Source organism: Aptenodytes forsteri, unplaced genomic scaffold (assembly GCF_000699145.1).
Source record: "Aptenodytes forsteri isolate BGI_AS27 unplaced genomic scaffold, ASM69914v1 Scaffold302, whole genome shotgun sequence".
NCBI classification, from domain to species: Eukaryota; Metazoa; Chordata; class Aves; order Sphenisciformes; family Spheniscidae; genus Aptenodytes; species Aptenodytes forsteri.
The window spans coordinates 333,351-355,187 of NW_008794555.1; the positions used below are offsets into that span (position 1 = coordinate 333,351).

Consider the following 21,837-nt stretch of genomic DNA (forward strand, 5'->3'; position numbering starts at 1 on the left):
GATGCCCCATCCCTGGAAACATTCCAGGTCAGGTTGGACGGGGCTTTGAGCAACCTGATGTAGTTGAAGATGTCCCTGCCCACGGCAGGGGGGTTGGACTAGATGACCTTTAGAGGTCCCTTCCAACCCAAACCGTTCCATGATTCTATGAAAGAGCTTTTCTCATGTTCCACCACCTAGCTGGTGGTGGGGACAGTGCCCTCTTGCATGTCACCACTGAGGTTGCATTGTTCTTGCAGTCCCATGCAGCCTCGAGCAGCACCTCCACATCCCCTTCAGTGCCCACTGCCTCATTAACTGCCAAGGCCCAGTTTGCCTGGACCAGTGTTGTGGTTTAACCCCAGCTGTCAGCTAAGCCCCACGCAGCCGCTCACTCCCCCCGGTGGGATGGGGAAGAGAATCGGAAGGGTAAAAGTGAGAAAACTCGTGGGTTGAGATAAAGACAGTTTAATAGGTAAAGCAAACGCTGCACACGCAAGCAAAGCAAAACAAGGAATTCATTCACTGCTTCCCATGGGCAGGCAGGTGTTCAGCCATCTCCAGGACAGCAGGGCTCCATCACGCCTAACAGTGACTTGGGAAGACAAACACCATCACTCCAAACGTTCCCCCCTTTCTCCTCCTTCCCCCAGCTTTATATGCTGAGCATGACGCCATATGGTGTGGAATATCCCTTTGGTCAGTTGGGGTCAGCTGTCCCAGCCATGTCCCCTCCCAACTTCTTGTGCCCCCCCAGCCTGCTGGCTGGTGGGGTGGGGTGAGGAGCAGACAAGGCCTTGACCCTGTGTCAGCACTGCTCAGCAGTAACTAAACCATCCCTGTGTTATCAGCAGTGTTTCCAGCACAAATCCGAACCATAGCCCCATACTAGCTACTGTGAAGAAAATTAACTCTATCCCAGCCAAAACCAGCACAACCAGTTTGCCATGTCCCACTTGTTCTATGGTGCCTGAGCACAGTGATACAGGTGCTCCCCAGCAGCAGCTGGGCCCAAGCCCAGCGCTCCCTAATCAGGAGGCGGCAAACAGGAGTCTGGTTTGTTTGCAGACAACAAACAACTGCTACATCAACCGCCTCCTGCTTGCTGGCTCTGCGTCTTGCAGTCTTCCTTCTCCTGTAGAATAATTCAAGTTGCACATATGTGCAAGTTTTCTGTCCGTGAATTCCTTACAAGTGTGTCATTATCAGTGAGAGTAAACGCGCTGCTGAGTTGCATGTGGTCAGAAGGGTTTGTGTTTCAGGTGTGACTCTCTTTAAGGGAGGCGGTGAGGGTAACGCTGTTGTACTTCAGTCCAGGTCTGTAAGCCCTGCAAGTGTCAGAGCTTTCGTTTGAGGAGTCAATTACAGAGTATTCCTATTCTTGTGAATGTCAAAGTCCATCTCTTCAACAACAGCCTCAAGACAGAGGAATTAATTTCTTGCAGGTTTACTAGGTGCTTCTTAATTCACCAAATTTTGGTATTGTTCTTCTGATCTTAACAAATTATTTCAGTTGTTTCTTTTTTTCTTTTGAATTTCATTTTCTGTGTCACTCAGTGCCCAGGAACAGTAGTCCTTTGTTCATATGAATGATCATGCTTCTCTCCCTTCAGTACTTCTCTCTGTGGCCATCCAACTCCCCCCAGAGCCCATTATTATGGTAGTCCAGGCAAAAAGAGAGAACCTTTTTATTCTTGTTTACTGTATAACAACTCCCATTTTTAATTAATAAGGCCCATAGGCTCAACCGGTGGGGGGCTTGCGGGAGGATGTTGATACAGAATAAAGTTGAAACTACAGTGGAGGGCTGGGATTTAACTTGGTGTGTTCTGCAAGGGACAGAAAATACATTTAACGCAGGAGTGTTAATAAGTCGTCTTCTGGGCTGCGGAAGTCGTAAGGGTAGATGGAACTTCGATAGGTAAAAATTCCTCTGCTGACACAGATTGGCAGGTAGGTTCTGCATGAAGCGACAAACAGGCTGAAATACCCACTGTACCATATCTATGGAGCTTATTATTTGAAGAAAGAAAACTTGCAGGTAAAAATTGATACAAGGTTTTTTTTGTTGAAGTTGTGCAATGTGTTAATACTGTGGGGATACCGAGAGATGGCAGCCAAAGTGTGGGCTCGTAGTCATGGTGCTGTGCAAACACGGGGCGTGTAACTGATGGTGCAAAATGAAACGTGCAAGCGTAGCACAGAGAAAGGGAGAGGAGAGGTGGGTAATTTTATTGTTACAGAGACTGCCAGTAGGCATAACTGATAGATTTGAGCAACTGTTTTTTAGAAGGTATCAATGAGGAGAATTTCATTAATCTTGATGAAGCTGTTTTGGTAAATTGCCAGTTGACAGCTACCTGAGCTGTCATCAGAAGACTGAGTCTTAGGATTTGAAAGAAGGATTTCAGTAGTCGTATCCAAGCACAGGGAGATGAGAAAATACGCTTGTAGACTAAATGAACAGAGAGGGAATGGTTGCTTTGTTAGTGGAATGAAGATGGCAAGACTGATGTATTAAACCAGAGCAGGGATCAACTCTACTGTGATGGTCTTGAGAAGAAGGTTCAGGAGTTTAATTTTGATGCTGAGAAACTAGAAACCAGTGGAAGAATCTGAAGAGATGGGTTGGTAGAGAGACCGGTGAGGAAAAATGTCTTAGGAACCCAGTTTTTTGAACTTTGGGGTAAACTGGATGTTGGGAAGAAGAAATCACAGAAACCAGATCTGAAAACGTGGTCTTGAATGACATACTTGGTTTTGTAGCTGTATGCTGGGTAGATTTTTGGACAACATTAGTATTTTTGCAATAATAAGGGACACCAGAAAGGAGACAAAGTCAGACATTTCAGACTTAGTAGGAAAACAGCAGTGTTATTCATGGGCAAAGTCACTAAAAATGGTGATCTGGAATTTTTGTTTCAAGTCAGACATACATCATACTCAACGTGGAATCGTAGAGGACAGGACGAGATCTGTAGGAAGGTTATTAGAGCAAAGCTGGTAAAGAGTCAATGTAATGATTATAGTTGAAGTCATGTGAATAGGTAACAAAAATGAGTGTTCAAGGGGAGAAGATAACGCATAGAGCCTTCTTATAAAGAAGTGGAAGGCAGGGGACTGTTCATTTTCGCCATGACTCATCTGAAGAATGATGGAAGATCATATCATTGCAGAAATCTCCAAAGTCTTTTTCCTTTCAATTAATGTTTGGTCAGTTATTTCAAAAGCAACTGAGAATGCATTAGTTTGATCTGACTGATTAGTTTGATTAATGTTAGACATCTAGCAGTTTGCCTGGAATGAAGACCATGGAAATTTGAGTGAAAATGGATGGGTGGAAATGAGACGTTGAGCTTGCAGATGAAGCTGGGAAGGGAGAAACTGGAAGGTATCATTTGCAGATGGCGTACTTGGTTTGCGTGCGGTCAGGAAAGGGAGGTAAAGTGATAGCTTGCATTAGGAAAAGGAAGTAGTCTGGAGCTGGCATAGAGCAAGGAGATGAGGTATAACAGCAGCATTGCTATGTCATCTCAAAGTCTGAGAAATTATTTAGTGTAAACAGTGGTAAGACTCTAAGAGGAAATGGTAGGAGGAAAACATGTTGATAATTATGCTGATGCTGCTTCAGATGAGATAGTGTTTGTGACTGATCTATCCCGTGTTTTCCAAAGGTATTTAGGTTTTTAGTTCTGTGGGCAGGGTGTACATACTGATGCAAATTAAAATGCATCTTTATCTGTGCCTAGGGGGGTCGGTATATTGCCTGTGGCTTTGATTATGAAATAGAAGGAAAGGGCTTTCCCTTCTTGAAAAGCCTGTGTTACACAAAGCTTTGTGAAGATCCTCTTGTTTTGAATTCTGTGATATCAAACAAGGATTTTCTTTTCCCCTTCCTTTCCCTCCAGTGGCTTAATGAAGCAAAGATTATTCAGAGACTTGTGGAACTAATCCATTCAAGCCAGGATGAGGACGTGAGTATGACAAGACTAAGTTTTGTCTTTTTGGGTAGTGGGTCCTGTAAGGTCCAGAAGAATCTCTCTCTGTCTCTTCAGTAATGCCCAGGTGACTTATGGAAGGAGATAATCTGTATGGATGGACATCCCTGTCCTTTGGTTGCCAAGCTCAATACCAAAATGTTTTGTCATATTTTTGATCTGGTTTTGACTTACTTTACTACCAATTTCTTAGTTCCTTCTGCTGCTGCATCAGTTCCTTTCAATATCTACAGTCAGTGGTAACTTACTTGGTTTCAAGTAGGAACCTGTTATTTGAAACAAGCTGTTGAAAAACTTAAAATTAACCAGTTCACTGTAACTTTCAATTCTTTTTAGACCCTAAGTAAGGTATTCAGTTATAAAATCTACAGGATGCAATTCTCTAAGCCCATGAGAAAGACGTGCTGAGTATTAAATTTTATGAGTGCTCTCTTTTTTTTTTTTCCCCTTCCCCTTTTTTGTTCTTTCAATAATTTTCACAAAACGTCGGAGCCAGGAGCTCCAGGTCTGGATTTCAGTTTCCTACACTATCATTTCACATTTGAGTGTTGACTGCTATCCCTGATGCTGAGCAGAAAACCACAAGAAGCGTGTTGATCTCTAGCTGGCCTGCGTTGACTTAGACGGGGATGGGGGCATTTGTTAACAGATTCCTGCGAGTGCCAGCAGCAAAGCGAACTGGATGGCGCAGGATTCTTTTGGTATAGTGTTAATGCCGACAATATGATCCCCTCATCTCATCACAGCAAAAATTGCCCCTTCTGAGAGAAAAAAACGGGAAATAACATGCTGATTTGTATGCCTTCAGCAGTGCTATCTTACGGGTGAATGCTAAATTACAACATAAGATCTTAAACATACAGTAGCTACAGACAGTCTTTGACTGATAGCCAGAATGAGACGATTAATTTAGCAAAATACGACTTTAAAGCCTTTTAATACATAGTAATTAAATTGTAAAGGGTTTTATCAAGTCATTTATTTTTCTTTACGCAGGAAACCTCCTGAGTAGTGAGAAGTAAGAATGAAATACTTGTATTTGAAATTTGCAAGTTAACACACTTGGTCAGAAAGATAAAAAAAGAATCCTCACTTTCTGAAATCTTTAACTGCATTTAATTGTTAAGTTTAGGAAGACCTCCTCTTTGATTATAAGATCTGTTAATGCTTCTAATAATTCACATCAATGTTATATTTAACAGATGAATAATCTAGAGCATGGTAGCAGTTGTTCTGAAAAATTGATTTATTCAGTTTCTTGCATTCCCAGCTATGTTAAATTTTCTCTGACAGCCAGAATGAGCCAAGTTGAGACGTTAGCACTGAAATGTGCTCTATGTCGTTGTTTACAGAGGCAATCAAATGCTTCCCAGACCCTGTGTGATATCATAAGATTGAGCAGAGACCAGAGCAATCAACTCCAGGATATACCTGAGCCTGATCCACTTCTCACAGCACTGGAATCGTAAGTACTTGTCAGAGGACTGTTGCTAAACTAATTGCTACTTACATTGTCACTTACTGATAGCTCTCCAGGGACACAAACTGTGCATGTCAAACCTTTGCTTAAGTCTTGACATTTGTGCCAACCATTTAATATTGCTTTTAAATTGTAGCATCACTTAACCGCCTCTGTCGAGCTTTCTGGGTTTTGTAGCTCTGTCTGCAGGCAGGAGAATTGGGGTTAATGATCCCCAAAGCTCACAGCCTAATTCAAGACAAGGCAATACTCGCGAGTGTGTTAAAACGCTCATAGTGAATTCGGAGAAAGGTGAACTGCAGTGGCAATAGTTGAGGGAGATCCCACAAAGACAAATCTTAAAATTCCCATGTTGACGGTGTTCCTTGGTGCCAAGTGTGACTTAGGTGCAGGGCTTCAGTCATACTTGGCCAATCAGTGGCTCTTTTCCCCTGCTGATAAACATGTTGCACCATATAGATGGATTTCAGATCATCAAGTTGCCGTTCTTCAAAATGGGGAAGAAAATGCTGTGACAACAGAAGGAGTTCTCTCACCATAGTAGCTCATATGTCACCATGCACTTTGTACGGGGCATTATCAGCTTACCTTCCAACCTTTGCTGAGGTCTCCTTACACATCTGAGTGTCCTCTGGCATGCTATTTTTGGCTCCTGAGTCAAATATCAGTTGTAAATTTCTTAACTTAATGTGAACCTTGGGTTGCATGCACTTCCACAGAGATAAGGTGATGCTGAGATACTGCCTGATACATCTCACCAAAGATTGTCTGCCTGGCTGTTACTTAGACTGAATCATTAATCTTCCTGTTTTTATTCTCCAAATTGGGTTGAACCCTGAAAGAAGTAAGCCTGCACACTTTAAATGCCTCCCTAGCCCTCCCTCATCATTCAGAAAGTAATTCCATTTATTTGTGGTGTTAGGGCTAGACAGTGACGATTCAGATCTCCTCTCTCTTTCTACCATCCCTGTGGATCCATTAATACATTAGAGGTAGTGTCAGCTGCTACTTTTTCCTCAAAGCCCTGTCACCTGCAACCATCATGAGCTCTCATCATGTCTCAGAAACATTGTGCAGTGCTTTAACTAGAGATAGAATCATAGAATAGTTTGGGTTGGAAGGGACCTCTAAAGGTCATCTAGTCCAACGCCCCTGCCATGGGCAGGGACATCTTCGACTAGATCAGGCTGCTCAGAGCCCCGTCCAACCTGACCTGGAATGTTTCCAGGGATGGGGCATCCACCACCTCTCTGGGCAACCTGGGCCAGTGCTTCACCACCCTCAGCGTCAAAAATGTCTTCCTTATATATCGATGACCTGTCACAATGCAGACACATAATTGGTTTAATCATTTTCCACCTTCTGATTGATAAACATTGCAGACAAGATTTGTAAATAGAGATATTGTTGTCTTTTATTAGCCCTGGTAGTTTGGCTGGAAAAGTAGAAAAGCTGTTTTGGTTCCTAAGTGTTTTGTCATGTTTGCAGACAATCTTGTATAACTTACTTGAAGGCAGTCTGTCACTAAAATAATTGTGGGGAGGGGAATCTAGTGAATTCCATCATTTGGAAACTGTTTGGGGGGTGCGTTGGGTTATTCTAAAGATGTAACCTAGTGATAAAATGGCAATAGTGTATAGCTGGCAAAAGAAGCATTTGTAGTATTTCAGGTTTTTTAAGTTACATTTGCTAGAAGGTGTTCTCTTGAAAAAAGGATGTAAGGATGTTTGTGATCCCAGCTAGCGGTGCTCAGCGCTTCTTTTCAGAACCTGCGGTTGTAGGTCCAGACAACTTGCAGTGAAACTTGGAAGAATTTTTTTCATTTAAAGGATTTTTTTTGTTTTTTAAATCCAGAGCTAACTTCTCTAATATTACTGAGGGAATATATTGATGAGAAACTTGCACTTTCAAAGAGTATTTTTATTAGGAGTTATTTCCCAAATAATGTTAAGTATGAGTTGTGTACCAGAAAATGTTGATTTTTCAAGTTTAGTCTATTCCCTTGGCATTGTTTCTTTGCTCTTTATAATGTAGTTTTAAATTGCTCATGTTAGCATGTTTACTGCTTCCTATATTTGCTTCAAACCTGAAAACATTTACTGGAGATTCAATGTGAGATTAAAATAAAAAAAAGGCTCTTTTAGGCCTAAAGGCGCCATTTTGACAGAAAAGGGATGAAACAAGAGACTTGCAATGAATAATATAGCATCTATGACTAGGGCTTAAAATTCCTCTTTTACATGTTTTTGTTGATCCAGAGCTTTCTTAATTTCTGTGACATTGCTGTTATTTTCTCCTGATTCTGAGCTGTCAGTTCATACACGAATATGAGGGGGACCTGTTGGGACAGGAGCCGATGTGTGTAGGTGAAAACGGGACGTCAGTCGTGCTGCACACGAGCTCTGAAAAGCGGTGGTCACCGCAGGTGTGCTCAAGATCTTCCGTGGGCTTCACCTGTAACTCTGCCCCTGCAAGGAAATGCTCTTTCTTAAGTGCTTCATTTCCTTTACTGCGCCTGCAGAAATAAGGCAGATCTGGCCTTTTGTCCCATGCCCTACCATAATATTTTCTTACCAGATAGCACGATGTTGGATTTTCCGTGCAGATGGCATCCCTGGTTGTGGAGCCTTCAGCATCTCATCAAGTCTGTATCAGTTTTGAGCCCTTTAGAGGTTGGAGATGAGCCTCCGGCTTGGTCATTTCACCTGGAAAGCCCAGGACCTTTAACGAGGGTCATGGTTCACTGTGGTGAGAGGTGTGGTGGGCTGTGGAGAACACGGTACTTTTAGGCTGTTTCGGTAGTTTTAGACTTTCTCGGTAGTTTTAGACTTTCTCAGTAGTTTCGGAGAGGGATGTGGAGCCCTGCTGTGTGTGGGGCAGAAGATTGCTGCCCGTGGTCTTTCGCAAGAGCCTCTGTGACACCAGTGGTAGAATTTAAGCAAGTTTCCTTGATTATACAGGGAATTATACAAAGCTGGAATCTGAAGTTTCGCTCGTACTTTACTCAGACGGTCTTCAGCTTCTTCCCCCTCTCCCTTCTCTCTCCCTCCCATTCACCCTCACGTCCCTGGTGTTCTCTGTATATGCACTTTGCATGTTTTCAAGCTTTACCTGTAGCTTCCATAAGAGAAAAAAATGTTTTTTCACTTTGAAAAAGCATTTGTAAAAGTCATTATACCGCTTCACTGTTTAGAAGAAAAAATATTTTGAATGAAAATGATTTTTTGCACAACTTACCTTTTTGCTGAAGGTCACATATCTCATTACTTTTCTTGGCCAATTTTTCCAAGCATTGCTGGTAACCTTTTTTGATCTTTTGATAACTTTTTTTATTTATGAATTATGAATTAATGATCAGCTAGTACAGCAAGAGAAAGCCGTGATCAGGGTTACAGAATAAACATCAAATCTAGATTTTCAATAACGGCTGGCTGTATGCAATAAAAGTGAATTCAGTTAATCATGGTAATCTGTTACTTCTTTTTCCTGACTCTGCCTCTTGTGCTTGTGCTGATGGAGTGTATTTAGATGATACTTATTAAAATAATTCTATCTCATTCATTATTCATGTATTTCACATTTTTATCTCATATTTTATTTATACAAATGTAAATGAGATTTTTTTTCAAATGTTAGAAAATAGTAAAAATTAGACTGTGAACTTGAGAAATACTGTTTTTAGCTGGACATGTGACTTAGCAAGTCAAGAAAGGCACTTGCTGAGTACTGGATTTTGGAGAACTGTCATTAACATCCGCAGAATTAGCATGGGGAGAGAATCTGAATACAGAGGTGGAAGCCGGCACTGCTGCAGTCAAGTAGCTGTAGATGATAACAGCGCCAGCTTGAACCTCGTATTCCTCATATCTATTATTCATTTAGCATGGCAAATAGTAGAGAGAAAAGTGGGCTCTTACCTTTGTGCTAATTATTCTTCAATTCTAAGACCATGTTTTGAGTGTCAAAATAATTTTTAATGCTAGAAAGGACCATAGTCGTCATTCATTCTGACTCCAGCAGTCTTCAACACTTTACTTGGTGATCCCTCCACCTGGCCCCAAATCTGTCAGTATTATCCTGGTTTAAGGGCTTAAAGAGATGGTGAATTGGTTAAAATATTTCAAGGGGATGATAGCCAAGACTACTAAAAGTGTGCGTATTATTTACAGTTAGCATTTGTTGGCCTCTGTTTCCAGGTCCTGGATCATCTTCTGCCAGTGGCAAATGATAAGGGTCACCTTCCACTGCTTGTTGTCTTTCTTCTGCGATTCTGATGGATAATTTTAGACTATCAGCTAATAGCTACATATTGTCTTAAATTTAATTGACTGAGTTAACACTTCGGTTTTCCTCCAGTTTATAATGAAGAGGTATATCCTGTTGATAAAGGAGAATGACAATTTGGTTTGGAGTCTAGGTGTTATAACCAGGTCTTTCCTTAATGACCTTAGTAAGCAAGTTCAGAAACCTGGTGTAGAACCATTCTTGTCATATGAGACTTTAGAGAGGAATGTCTTTATTCTTTCTCAAAAAAAAAAAAAAAAAAATTTTTGTGATTAAAGCAACTGCCAAATGTTTCTAATTCTTATACCGCTAATGTGTGTGTTGATCAACAGGCAGGAATGTGTGGAGCAACTCCTGAAGAACATGTTTGATGGAGAACAGACTGAAAATTGCATAGTGAATGGAACACAAGTTCTTCTAACGTTGCTGGAAACAAGGCGCTCTGGGTAAGTTAGCACTTTCTTCCCTAGCAAGAACAATTTTAGGAACTCCAGTCTAGTTTTACTTAAGCAAAAAAGTAATTTTTTTGGCCTAGTGTGAAGTGCTGTCTAGAAATGAGTACAAGAAAGGCTGTTTGGGTTTTTTGGTGCAGTAGCTGTACCTCATGGCAGTTGTACCAGTTGGCCACTGGGCCCTTCTCCGGGCTCTTCTAGTTCTCTTGCGTGTGTATAGCAAAGTCTTGCCTGTAATAGCAGAGATCTTCCGGCAAAACGTTTGCAGAGTGGGGGAGGAAATGGTACATCATGCATAATCTGTGTGATGATGTATATATCTATTTATGGCTGTATAGTTTTAGTTTTGTTTTTTAAAATTATATCCCCCTTTTATTTCTTTTTATGGAGATAGAGGAGAAAAGGCAAAAGGCGTTCTGGGGAGGAAGTGAGACATTGAAAATCTCAATTTCTAAAAAAGGAGAAAATAAGGAAGGGTGAAGGAGATAATGGAAGATTAGGAAGAGGTGCTGGAGAGAAGGACAGAAGATGGCACTGGGCAAACAAGTTGCTAGTCAGAAAGTCATGTGCAGAGTTAAAACTGAAAAGTTGAGATACTAATTCTACTGTGTCTTGTGCCCAGGATCTCTGAAAAGTTATGAGTTAGAGGCTTAGGGGTTCCTATCTAGCCCATTCCGGCCTCGCTGGAATTACATTTCATTACTGAAATGAAAGTATTTATTTTATTCTTATGTGAGACTCTGCTGTTGGAAGGGGCTGGTAATAGTTGTGGTGATTCAGTGCTTGCCAGTAAAGAGGTACGATTATAAGCACAGCCACATGCCTGCTCAAGGTTTTCATCAGTTAGTATTATGTACTTCTTTTTGAACACTTGTGGAAGGTTTACAGTTTTTAACAAATGTTTATAGTTAACTCTTGCTGATGTAATTTACTTTTCAAATGTTCGGGAAGTTTCAAAAACCAGGAAGCGCTTCAGTAATTTGTCTTTGTCAGCTCCGCAGACGGCTTATTGTCTGTCTTCCCACTCACCTCATTCACAGTTTTGATTATGTGAATATCATCTTGTAAATGATTTATTAATATAGTGTAGTTATGTAAATATATTCAGTAGCTGGAAATTATTATTTTTCACATTAGTAGTTATATTTCAAGAGAAAATTACCAACGTGGACAGCATGACTGGAGACCATTTTAAGATTTTGTCAAATCTTAACTGTTGTGCTTTTCTTCTTTACAGAGTGGAAGGACTGATGGACTCGTACACTCAGGGATTTGAAAGGTCTTACACTGTCAATAGCAGCATCTTGCATGGGATTGAACCAAGGCTAAAGGATTTCCACCAGCTGCTGCTCAGCCCTCCCAAGGTAAAGCGTCTCAGCCTTTCTCAAGAGCAAATGGCTCCTGCATTTCAGGGTTTCCCTTTCCTTATACACAGGCTTCCTGGATCTTTTCTGAAAGCGCCATATGCTGGAACAGGCAAATGTCTTTTGAAGAAAAATTCACGCTTAAAGTTTAAAATTCAGGTGCTTCGGGACTAAGCAGTAGGAATTTTGAAAGCCATTGTATTCGAGTAAAACCAAGAAGTAGAGATGTGTTGGGACTGGTGGCTTGTGTAAAGATGGTGAGGGGGTGAAGAGAAAGGAACTTTTAGCTCGTGGATATTTGGATTTTAATCTTCAGTTTAGGAAGTACAAGTCTCTCAGTGGTCACACGACATTGTCCTCTGTGTGGGAAGTTGGTTTACATTTACCTGCAGAGAATATTTATGAAATGAACTAGTTATGTTTAGTCAAATCATTGTGCATATACGCCCAAGGAAATGCCGATCTTTGTTGAGGTACTCATTATCCGTTTCTCTGATAGAAAACAGCAATCCTAACTACAATTGGTGTCTTGGAGGAGCCACTGGGGAATGCTCGTCTTCATGGATCTCGTCTAATAGCTGCTCTGCTTCACACAAACACTCCCAGTATTAATCAGGAACTATGCAGACTCAGTACCATGAACTTACTACTTGTGAGTAATATAGTGTGACACTGTGGATGGGGAGGGGGGAAGTAACTTTAAACTGGGAACATTTTTGCTCTCCCTTTCATCTGTTCAGTGCAAGGTAGTTTGTTCCACGTGTGCCGGTGTGTAATTATTTTTCTAATCTGCTGAAAGGAGGAACATCCATCTTCAGAATAACTTTTGTAATACAAATACAGTTGCTTAGTATTTTGAACTGAACCTCATGCTTCAAATTTATTGTTACAGTAGTTTAGTAGTGTGTGTGCAAAATACTCTGGTTATTGAGAAAGCTTGGGTATGTTGGTTATATCAGCTCTCATAATACTGAGAGCTGATCTTTTTGTCTAGCTGTGAACAGGGACATGTTCTGAAAACTGCCAGTATAACCAGAACAGTCTTTCAGAAAATTATTTTTATACTTAGAAATTATTTTCTTAATATTTTTCTTATGATCAGTTCTGCCATAGAACAGATAACGTTTATTTTTAGTATGTCTGCGCTGTGAGCCCTGGCTGTGTACGAGAGTATTTCCAGTGTGCTCGGTTTATAGGAAAGTATACGTTACAGCAGAGCAAAGAGAGCCCATTCAACTATAAGTGGATACTGAGGCATATAAGTAACATTGTTTTAGCAGAACTGCTGATTAAACAACTAGTTGGGCAGTGTTCTAAATCATTCGATTGTTAAGAATGGGAAGGTGTATCTAGAATGAATTCTTTTATTTCTCATTTTTTTCCAGGACTTATTTTTTAAATACACATGGAATAACTTTTTGCATTTCCAAGTGGAATTGTCCATAGCAGCTATTCTCTCACACTCTGTGCAAGAGGGAAAAACTACTACTAATGACCTAGAAAGCAAAGAAGAGGTGCTGAATGGAAATGTGGCCACAGAGAGCTTAGAGACTCCAGAAAACAATACCGAGAATATCATGGTTACGCATGTAAGTCTGGTCGTGTCACCTGAGAGTTTTAGACTGATTGATTCAGCCAGAATATGCGTTAACAAGAAAATGGTATGACGAACTGTTCAAGAGCATGGAGTTTATTTAAAAGTGTCTAGATACAGCTTGATTCTGTCAGTTCTGGGTGGAAGTGTATTTGCTTTTGTACATCTGTTTTTAGCATCCAATTACAAAATAAACATACCACCCATCTCATTTTAATGGGCTTGTGAATCCATTTTTATTTAATTTTTCTAGTGAAGATGCATATAAACTTTGGACAAAAAAAAACCCCAACTACAACTAGCTAACTACATTTTAGCTTCTGCATTGTGGCCCTAATGATGAAAATTTTTTGTTGTGTTTGCAAAATGACAGTAATGTTCTTCATTGCTGCTCATGTGAAGCCCAAAAGCAGGCTGAAGATGTTTATAGGTATAACTGTTTTCCCTGGATCCTCTGAGGAAAAAAAAAATGAGAAAGAAGAAACTTGAGCTCTTGGGGAAGATAAGTGCTGAACTTTAAGTTCTTGTTCAGTAGGAGTGAAGGAATGAACAAAAGTAACTATAGTTCAGTACAGACTTCCTAAGGCATGAGTCTTACTTTGGCAAACTTTTGAAATGTTCTTCCTATCTCTCTTTTTTTTTTTTTTTTCTCTAGCTGTTCCAGAAATGCTGCCTAGTGCAAAGGATACTGGATGCCTGGGAAGCCAATGACAAAATACAGTAAGGGATTTCGGGTTCAGAAGGCCCTTGTTCTAGGGCTGCAGATTTAGAATATTGCCTTGAAATATTCTTTCAATTATTTGGATAATTTCCAATTTAATGGTGTCTAAAATGATTTGGATTTCAGTTGTGATTTGGAATTAGGATTATTTGCATGTTAAAAAGCAAATTCACCAAGTAGGCATATAATTTGAAAGCATGATTTTTTTTTTTAAATGCTTATAACATCTCAACCCAAATACACAATATGGTTCTTTCTTGCTTTCTCAGGAAATTACATAGCATATTAATTACATAGACTATTAACTTTTTACTTTTTCTTTTTTTTTTTTAATGCATAATTATATTCTCCCTAGAGTGAGCAACTGTATGGGAAGTGAGGTGGGCAAGCATTTTTGCCCCAGATTTGCCCCACATTTAATATTCTAACTTTATAAAGCACTTGGAGTTCATGCTGATTGCAATGATTATAAGAACTAAATAATTAAAAAACCCTAAAACATATTAAAGTGAAAATATTATCTAGGCTTCTGTTTCTTTGTCCACCTAAATGTTTTGGTCCTCCCTCACTATTTTGAGCTCGTTATGGCTTCAAAGTGCTTTGTAGTCCCACTGTAATTATTTTAGGCTTAGTGTCAGGCCATAATTGGTGGGTTGGGTTTTGGTTTGATTTTTTTATTTGTTTTGGTTTGGTTTGGTTGGCTTTTTTTTGTTTTTTTTCCCTCTTGCAACCCCTTGGGCTGTTGATAACAAATTTTGCTGATAGTTTCATTGCACAACTATCCTTGTGCACAGTTTTGTAGGTAACAGAAATATCTGTTGTTTCTGCTTAAGAGTTTTCCTAATTAAATTAGATAGGAACTAGAGCTCATACATATTTCATGCCAAACAGTTCCAGTCAACACATTGGAAAGAATTTTAATGACAAGAAAAAAATATTAAGTTAACAGAGAGGTATCTCAGATGCTGTGCTTTAAGAAGTTTGAGTTTATGTGAAGATTACTGTATGCACTCAGTGAGGAGATGGAGTCAAGCACTAGGAGCCCCGGGGTCAGAGATTCCAAATGGAGAGCTTGGGAATTATTTCTTAAATCATCAGCAAGAATAGTGGTAATATGTTTTCCTGTTGGAACATGGAATTTCTCCTTGGTTTCTCTTAGTTTTAGTTACTCCGTATGTTCTTGATAAAGGACTTTGTAACTACTAGAATTTAACTTCTAGGTGACCCACATAATTCTTTTACTGCAGTCCATTTGATCTGCCTAGGTAATTAGAATTTAAAATAAGTCTGGTCAGCAATGTGAGTTTATAGGAAACATCAGTTTACTGTAGCACATCTTTGCCTTCCATTCATGTAAATGTAATAACCACCAGTTGTGGCATGGTTGATTAAAAAGTATTTGAAAGTGTTGAAATAAAAGTTAATTTTGCATGTTTGCTGCCTGCATTCCAGCCGTGTGTTAAGGACTGGTGAAGTCAGAAAAAATGTTGTATTGGTCCTCCCAGAGTATACAACCGGAGAAGACAGATACAACATTGCTGTACGCTGCTTTTATCACTGTACACTTTAAATTTTTGAGAAAGCTGAGCTTTGCAAGTTTGCTGAAAACCATACATTTTTATAGAGAGCAATAGGACAGTGCTGCTGGTCGTGTCAGGGCTGTGTCCCGTCGCCCCATCTACCCACGGGTTTTGTCCTCCAGAGCTCTTGCGCAGCTCTCTTGCAGGGCCCTGATGAAGTGCTGCTGTAAGCCGCCTCTTGGTGTGCCTGTGTGGTCCTGTGGGTACGTGGGTACCCCGTGTTTCCAGCTGCCCTGGCGCAGACGGGCTCCGACCCGAGAACGGTGGTGCCGGGGGGTGGCTCTGGGCTCGCAGCAGGACTGGTGCGGCCGAGGCGCTCAGCAGTGCCGTGGATCTAGGCTGGGGCTATTTGCTCTCTCGTTGGTTTGGGGTGCGAAAGAAATTGCCACGAGCCTGTGTGCAAAAGGCTGTAGCTTAGCATTGGGAACTCATTTCCAGGAGTTCGTTTTATTTGAATAGTTCTAAACCCTGAATTTGGGGTTAGAGTTAGAGTGCTGCTGTTCGTATAGGACATTTGTACAACTACAGTTTGTATTGGCTTTGTACTCTGTTTTTTGGTACGGGAACATGTGGAGGGGTAAGGCGGATTTTTTCCCAAACCATCTAGTCTCCTCACCTGCATATGTTCAGCTCCAACATTATGGGAAAGCCTGAGATAATTTCAGTATAAACTTACCCTTTTTAGAGATTCAGGGGGTGATGATTACACTTTTCAAGGGGTGTGGGTGTCATAAAAAAAGCTTAAAAATGTAGCTGTAACTGCATGTGATCAGGAGAGCTGATGCCGTCTGATGACTTTGCTGTATTCGACCTGTCGGCTTAGACCGCTGCACACCAATCCCCCCAGCAAGGGTGGAGAGGAATTTACATGAGCACTGCATACCAGCTCAAAATGAACTCTGATGTATTTAGTGTCTTCCTCTCTCCCAAGGAAAAGTGAACGTCTTCATTATGCGTTGGCTCTGTTAGCATCTCGGAAAGGAACCTTTGTTTTACAGCTGGAGACTTAGTAACATGAGGTGGAAACTTCTTGTCATCCTGTTTGTAAGGGGTTTATTTTCATTTACTTTGATTCTGACCCACCAATTTGATTTGTGGTGGCTTGAGTCAACCTTGCGCTACATCAAGAAATAATAATTTCTGAATTTGACTTTAGGATTTGGGATACTTTAATGTGCATAATGTTACAATGAATAATAGCATTGTGTGTAAGAGCTTTGTTTGGGCTTCTTTTCAGCACCTGCCAGTTTAAAGGCAGAAATGCTGTTTCTAAACACGGCACTGTGAAATTTCTTACCAGGAGTCTGCCCCTAGGGTTTACATTTTTCTTCCCAAATCTCATCAGTCCTCCTTTGGATACTGTGGAAAGCAGAATTATTTCAGGCTCTTCATCCTCTGATTTTTAGATTGCTTCTTTGCTATCCAGTGAAGGAGAACCAATGAAGATTCAAAGAAAAGTGACTTAGAGACTGCTTGGACTTAGTGTTGGCTTCTTTTTTTTTTTTTTTTTGTAAGGGGAAAATCTAATGGTTGTAGATTAGTGTCTTTTGTTCTCTTGAATTAATCTGCTAAATACTTCAATTGCAAGTAAAACTCTAAAGCTTTTTCAGTAGCAGTGATGTAAATTCTTATTGCTGTGAGTTTTCTTTAGTGGAAATTATAACCAGATTATTTAGTTCTGCACCGGTCTTTTGATGTACCCGGTTAGCTTACTCTTTGCAACTGGCTTAAATTTTATCTAGTGCATTCAAACTGGATGAGTGATCTCTTCCCTCTCACTACATGAAAAAATGCAGAAAGGTTCATTTATTCTGGTAAACTCGTCCTGTGCCCTGCCTGCATGAGCAGAGAGTATTCCTGCTGATTCTCTGCTGCATCTTCTATCCTAACCCTGCTTGGAGTAACGTGTACGTTTGTCAGACTATTGCAAGGGCAGGGAACTCTTAGCATGTCTAGGTTATGAAAGTGGTTATGACTGTGACCCTGTGATTCTTGGTGCCTGGTTATATTGCTACTGGCTGTTTTCTCTTTTCAGGGCAGAAGGTGGAATGAGGCGAGGCAATATGGGCCACCTCACCCGGATAGCCAATGCTGTAGTACAGAATATGGAGAAGGGCCCCATGCAGACTCAAATTAGTGAGTTCATTAAAGGTACATGCTCCTTTCTCCATTCCTTTCCTCTCCCCCCCCCCCCCCCCCCAATTAAATTACCCTTGCAGGCCTTTTGGAAAGACTTTTATTGCGTGTATTTCATCCCTTTTATAATGAAAAGAATTTCCAGTTAAATATCACAATTTCCCATAACTTAAAAAAATGTCTAGACCAAAGTTGGTTGCTCTTTGTTTTCATACAATTACATTGAAATTGTTGGAACTTTGTTTTTGCAGCTGGAGGCTGAAGGTATCCTTTTTGTGCTAAAGAATGCTTCTTTTCATCTGGACTTATGTGTACGTTTATAGTGCCTATTTACAGCATTCTAGGGTGGTGTTTATGAATGGTGCTTCTATACTTCCTTATTCTTAAACCTGTCCGAGAGGAAGGGAGACACCAGGGTAAATGATCACAGAGGCCCCACATCTCCGCTTTGTTGGAGATATCCACATTGCCAGGCTTTGTCCGTCATGCCTTCATTGGACTTTATTTTGAGAACTAGTTCTGTCTGACGTTTTTGTGTGAGAGGAAGTAAGATTTTCCATCTGCATCTATTAAGGGAAACAGCGAGCACAAATATGACTTGAGTTTCCATTTTTGGCATCTAACAAACATATCAAATGGTAATGTAGTAACTTGGTGTGTTGTCATATCTACGTGAAATTGAAATATTTTAGTAAAGGCTGAAAGTTTCACAAGTCACGGTTATTTCTCTCCGTTGTTTTACTGTACTGGGTCTGGCTGGGATGAAGATAATGTTATTCATAGCAGCTGTGCCGTGCTGTGTTTTGGATTTGTGACTAAAACGGTGTTGGTAACACACCACTGTTTTAGCTATTGCTGAGCAGTGCTTGCGCAGTGCCAAGGCTTTCTCTTTTACCCACTCTGTCCCCATCCTGGGGGGCAGATGGGGGTGGACGAGAGGCTGGGAGGGGACACAGCTGGGACAGCTGACCTGGATTGACTGAAGGGATATTCTATGGCATGTACTCAGCAGTAGGAACTGGGGGGACAGTCTTTCCAAGGTAGCTCCTGCTCAGAGACTGGCTAAGCATCAGTCTGCTGGTGGTGGGAGGTGGTGAGTGAGTGCCTTTGCATCACTTGGTTTGGGTTTTTTTTCCTCTTTTCTCCACTTACTAAACTTTCTTTATCTCAACCCATGAGTTTTTCTCGCTTTTGGTCTTCCAATTCTCTCCCCCATCTTGCTGTGGGGTGGAGGGAGCAAGCAGCTGGGTGGGTGCTTAGTTGCTGGCTGGGGTCAACCCACCACAATCACCATGAAAGAAAAGGAAGAAAAAAGTAAAACTTAAGTCACATGTATGCTGGTTTTCAGAAAGTTGTAGTAGAAGTTTTGTATCTTTAGCCCACTGTAATTCCACAAGCGAGTTAAGATTGTTAAGACCAGTAATATCTTACTGGTTGGCCTAATGAAAGATGTTCCTTTCTCTGCAGAATTTACCATTTTTAGAAAGTCAGGAGTAAAATGTAATTCACTTTGCAGAGCACTTACATAATACATGCATTACTTAGCTCACGTGCAGGTGTACGTGTCTGCTCAAAAACTTCCAGGTAACCAGTGGGGCTAAATGACTGGCTTTGATCCCTTCTCACTGAGTTGTGGTAATCTTTATGGTGACTTTTTTATTACAGAGCTACCCGAAGATTGTAGAGGGAGATGGGAGAGTTTTGTAGAAGAGACGCTGACGGAAACAAACAGGAGGAATACAGTGGATTTGGTGAGAACAGTGATATTGTGTATATTTCAGATAGGCCTGCTGTCTTCTGGACTTTATTTAACTAAAAAAAAGTGCTATTGCTGGGGTTTTTTCTTCTTTTGCTTGTTTTTATGAAGTAGGCTTACAAGGGCAGAGTGTTTGTGGAAAACATATTCCATAATAGTTCTTCAAGCAGCAGCAGCTCTGATACATGTTGGTAAACTCTAGTCCATGTTTCTGTGTTATTCATTGGGACAGTTTCTGCCTTCTGAGGAGTTTGGTCTTTGATTGTATGTGTGGTACAAAAGTATTTGAGCTCTCTTAGCTTATTTTTTGTACTTTTTTCAGGTGAGCACTCACCATCTGCACTCTTCCAGTGAGGATGAAGACATAGAGAGTGCTTTTCCCAATGAACTTTCTCTCCAACAGGTGAGTTGACAATGTGCTCTCCACTATTCCTGGAAAGCTTGCTTCCCTGATTTGCCTTAATCCATCCTAGTGTAGAGGAGCTTCCTAAATTTTGCTCTTAGTCAGCGTGTTCATCTCTCTTGTGTTTTTTCCAGTATAGTTACTTACATGGTCTAGACTCCAATTGGGAATAAATTTAGCTCAGACTGCATGCAAGTCCCAGATACATGATGTGCCTCACATTTCTGTAAGGCACTGCATATTTCTTTCTCTTTTCCTGGTTCTCTCCGCACTGGGGGGCTGGGTGGTCCTGACGTTGTAGACCAGCTGCAGTGAGTTGCTGTGTTTCCCAGCCAACAAGGTACTGTGCATCACCTACCTGCAGGAGAATTGGAGCTGATAGAGGGGTTCTGCTTCCCCTTGGGCTACGCAGACTTCTATTAAAAACTGAAAGAGCCATACTAAAACGTTAGCAATAAAGAGCAGTAAACACTAGCAGTAAAAAGCCTTGACTTAGGAAGAAATGGAGGTAATTAAGGGTTCACTTGCATTTAGCAAAGATCTTGGGATCCTCAAAATCCGAGGTAGTCTGCTAAAGCTCTATCAAATCTATGGAAGCTGCTTTTCAGGATCAAATATTTAGACAAGTTCTTCCAACCTTTTTTGATGCTAAGAACATAAAAAGCATTAGCATAACGTACAAGTTTCAACCTGTTTAGTAGGAAGCTACCTATGGGGAGTAAAAAGACAATCTCAATCTGAAATCTAGTTAAGGGTAAGAATGAGCTGAAAATAGCTTATAGTTATTCTTTTGTCCAAATACTCTAACTGACTACTCTGTCATTACAAATACATGTCTTTTCCTCAGCTGATACTTAGAAAGTGCATTAAAAAAGGGAAAATGCATTGCCTTTGTTAAAAAAAAAAAAAAAAAAAAATTGTTGTGTCTTTTATTGTGACACATGTCAACAGAAATACTGACAGGAGCCTGCAGAACTCCTCAGGCAGGAACATGGGTACTTCATATCACCTGCAGTGGAGTCACGACAAAGTGCAGCTGCAGAGATGCATGTTTGAATTACTTAGCTGTAGCTGGAGTGGGCTACCTACCAGTATCCAGAATTATCCTCCAAATAGGAGAAATGATTGCGGGAAAAAAAATGCAATGCATAAGAGCAAGTGTGAGATTCTATTTGGAGGCAGAAGCAATCCTTTTCATAAATAGAGAATGAGGCATGGATGAGTAGGCAAGAATGTGACCAAAAGCATATCTGGGCAATTATCCTGAGGTGCAAGATGAAAAATAGAAGACCCAAGCTGCTGTGGGAAACCAAACGTATGATAGGTGGGAGTGTTGTCTCAGAGACATATGGAGTGATTTTCCCATTCTCCTTGGTGAATGTCCAGTTGGAGGCAGTGAACTTCAAAAGTGGTTTGTATTAGCAAAAAGTAAGCTAGAGAATAGTAATGAGGATGATCAGAGGTGTAGAACATGACATAGGAAGACAAGTTGAAAGGATTTGGTCCACTTGGTCAAGAGAAGACAAGATTATGTGCAGACATATTCCTCCTCCTACAAGGAAGAGGGATTTAGAGGAAGTGAAAAGTACCTTCTTGATGTCCGTGGTGGGTTTATGGTGCAGCAAGGTAAATTTCGTATTGGATCAGGGGAAAACAAACAAATGAAAAAAACCCAATACAATGTTCTAATAGAATAATGAGGCCAACAAATGGTTTCCTAGGAAAATTTCGTAATTCTCTTTGGAAGAAGTTAAGAGTGGATCAGAGAAGCATCTGTCCAGGACTTGCAGAAGTCTGTCTGAGAACAGTCTATTTGAGATCCTGCTTTGAGAAAGGGGGTTGGAGTAGATGATTTCTCAAAGTTTGTCAGTTTTCTATGCTTTTAATGTTTTTTAGAATATGTGTTTTCAGCCAGCTGAATTGAATATCTTTTGGACACCTTAATGATAGCTCTTTTTGGGTTCCATTGCTCAGGCCTTCTCTGAGTACCAGATCCAGCAGATGACAGCTAACTTTGTGGATCAGTTTGGCTTTAACGATGAGGAGTTTGCAGACCAGGATGATAATATCAAGTAAGTTTATAAAACTTC

General features: G+C 40.6%; 1 protein-coding gene across 2 annotated transcripts in view; it reads left to right on the top strand.

The window, feature by feature from the left end:
• The window catches only part of PPP6R2 (protein phosphatase 6 regulatory subunit 2), a 110,451-nt gene that overhangs the window by 61,859 nt on the left and 26,755 nt on the right, over positions 1-21,837 (top strand). For both annotated transcript variants that reach the window (XM_009272440.1, XM_009272441.1), the window contains exons 6-16: positions 3,888-3,953; positions 5,330-5,442; positions 10,074-10,187; positions 11,431-11,557; positions 12,057-12,209; positions 12,943-13,146; positions 13,807-13,871; positions 17,488-17,603; positions 19,254-19,339; positions 19,667-19,747; positions 21,722-21,819. In XM_009272440.1, coding sequence (XP_009270715.1) covers positions 3,888-3,953; positions 5,330-5,442; positions 10,074-10,187; positions 11,431-11,557; positions 12,057-12,209; positions 12,943-13,146; positions 13,807-13,871; positions 17,488-17,603; positions 19,254-19,339; positions 19,667-19,747; positions 21,722-21,819 — 1,223 coding nt within the window. The remainder of the gene's footprint in view (positions 1-3,887; positions 3,954-5,329; positions 5,443-10,073; positions 10,188-11,430; positions 11,558-12,056; positions 12,210-12,942; positions 13,147-13,806; positions 13,872-17,487; positions 17,604-19,253; positions 19,340-19,666; positions 19,748-21,721; positions 21,820-21,837) is intronic.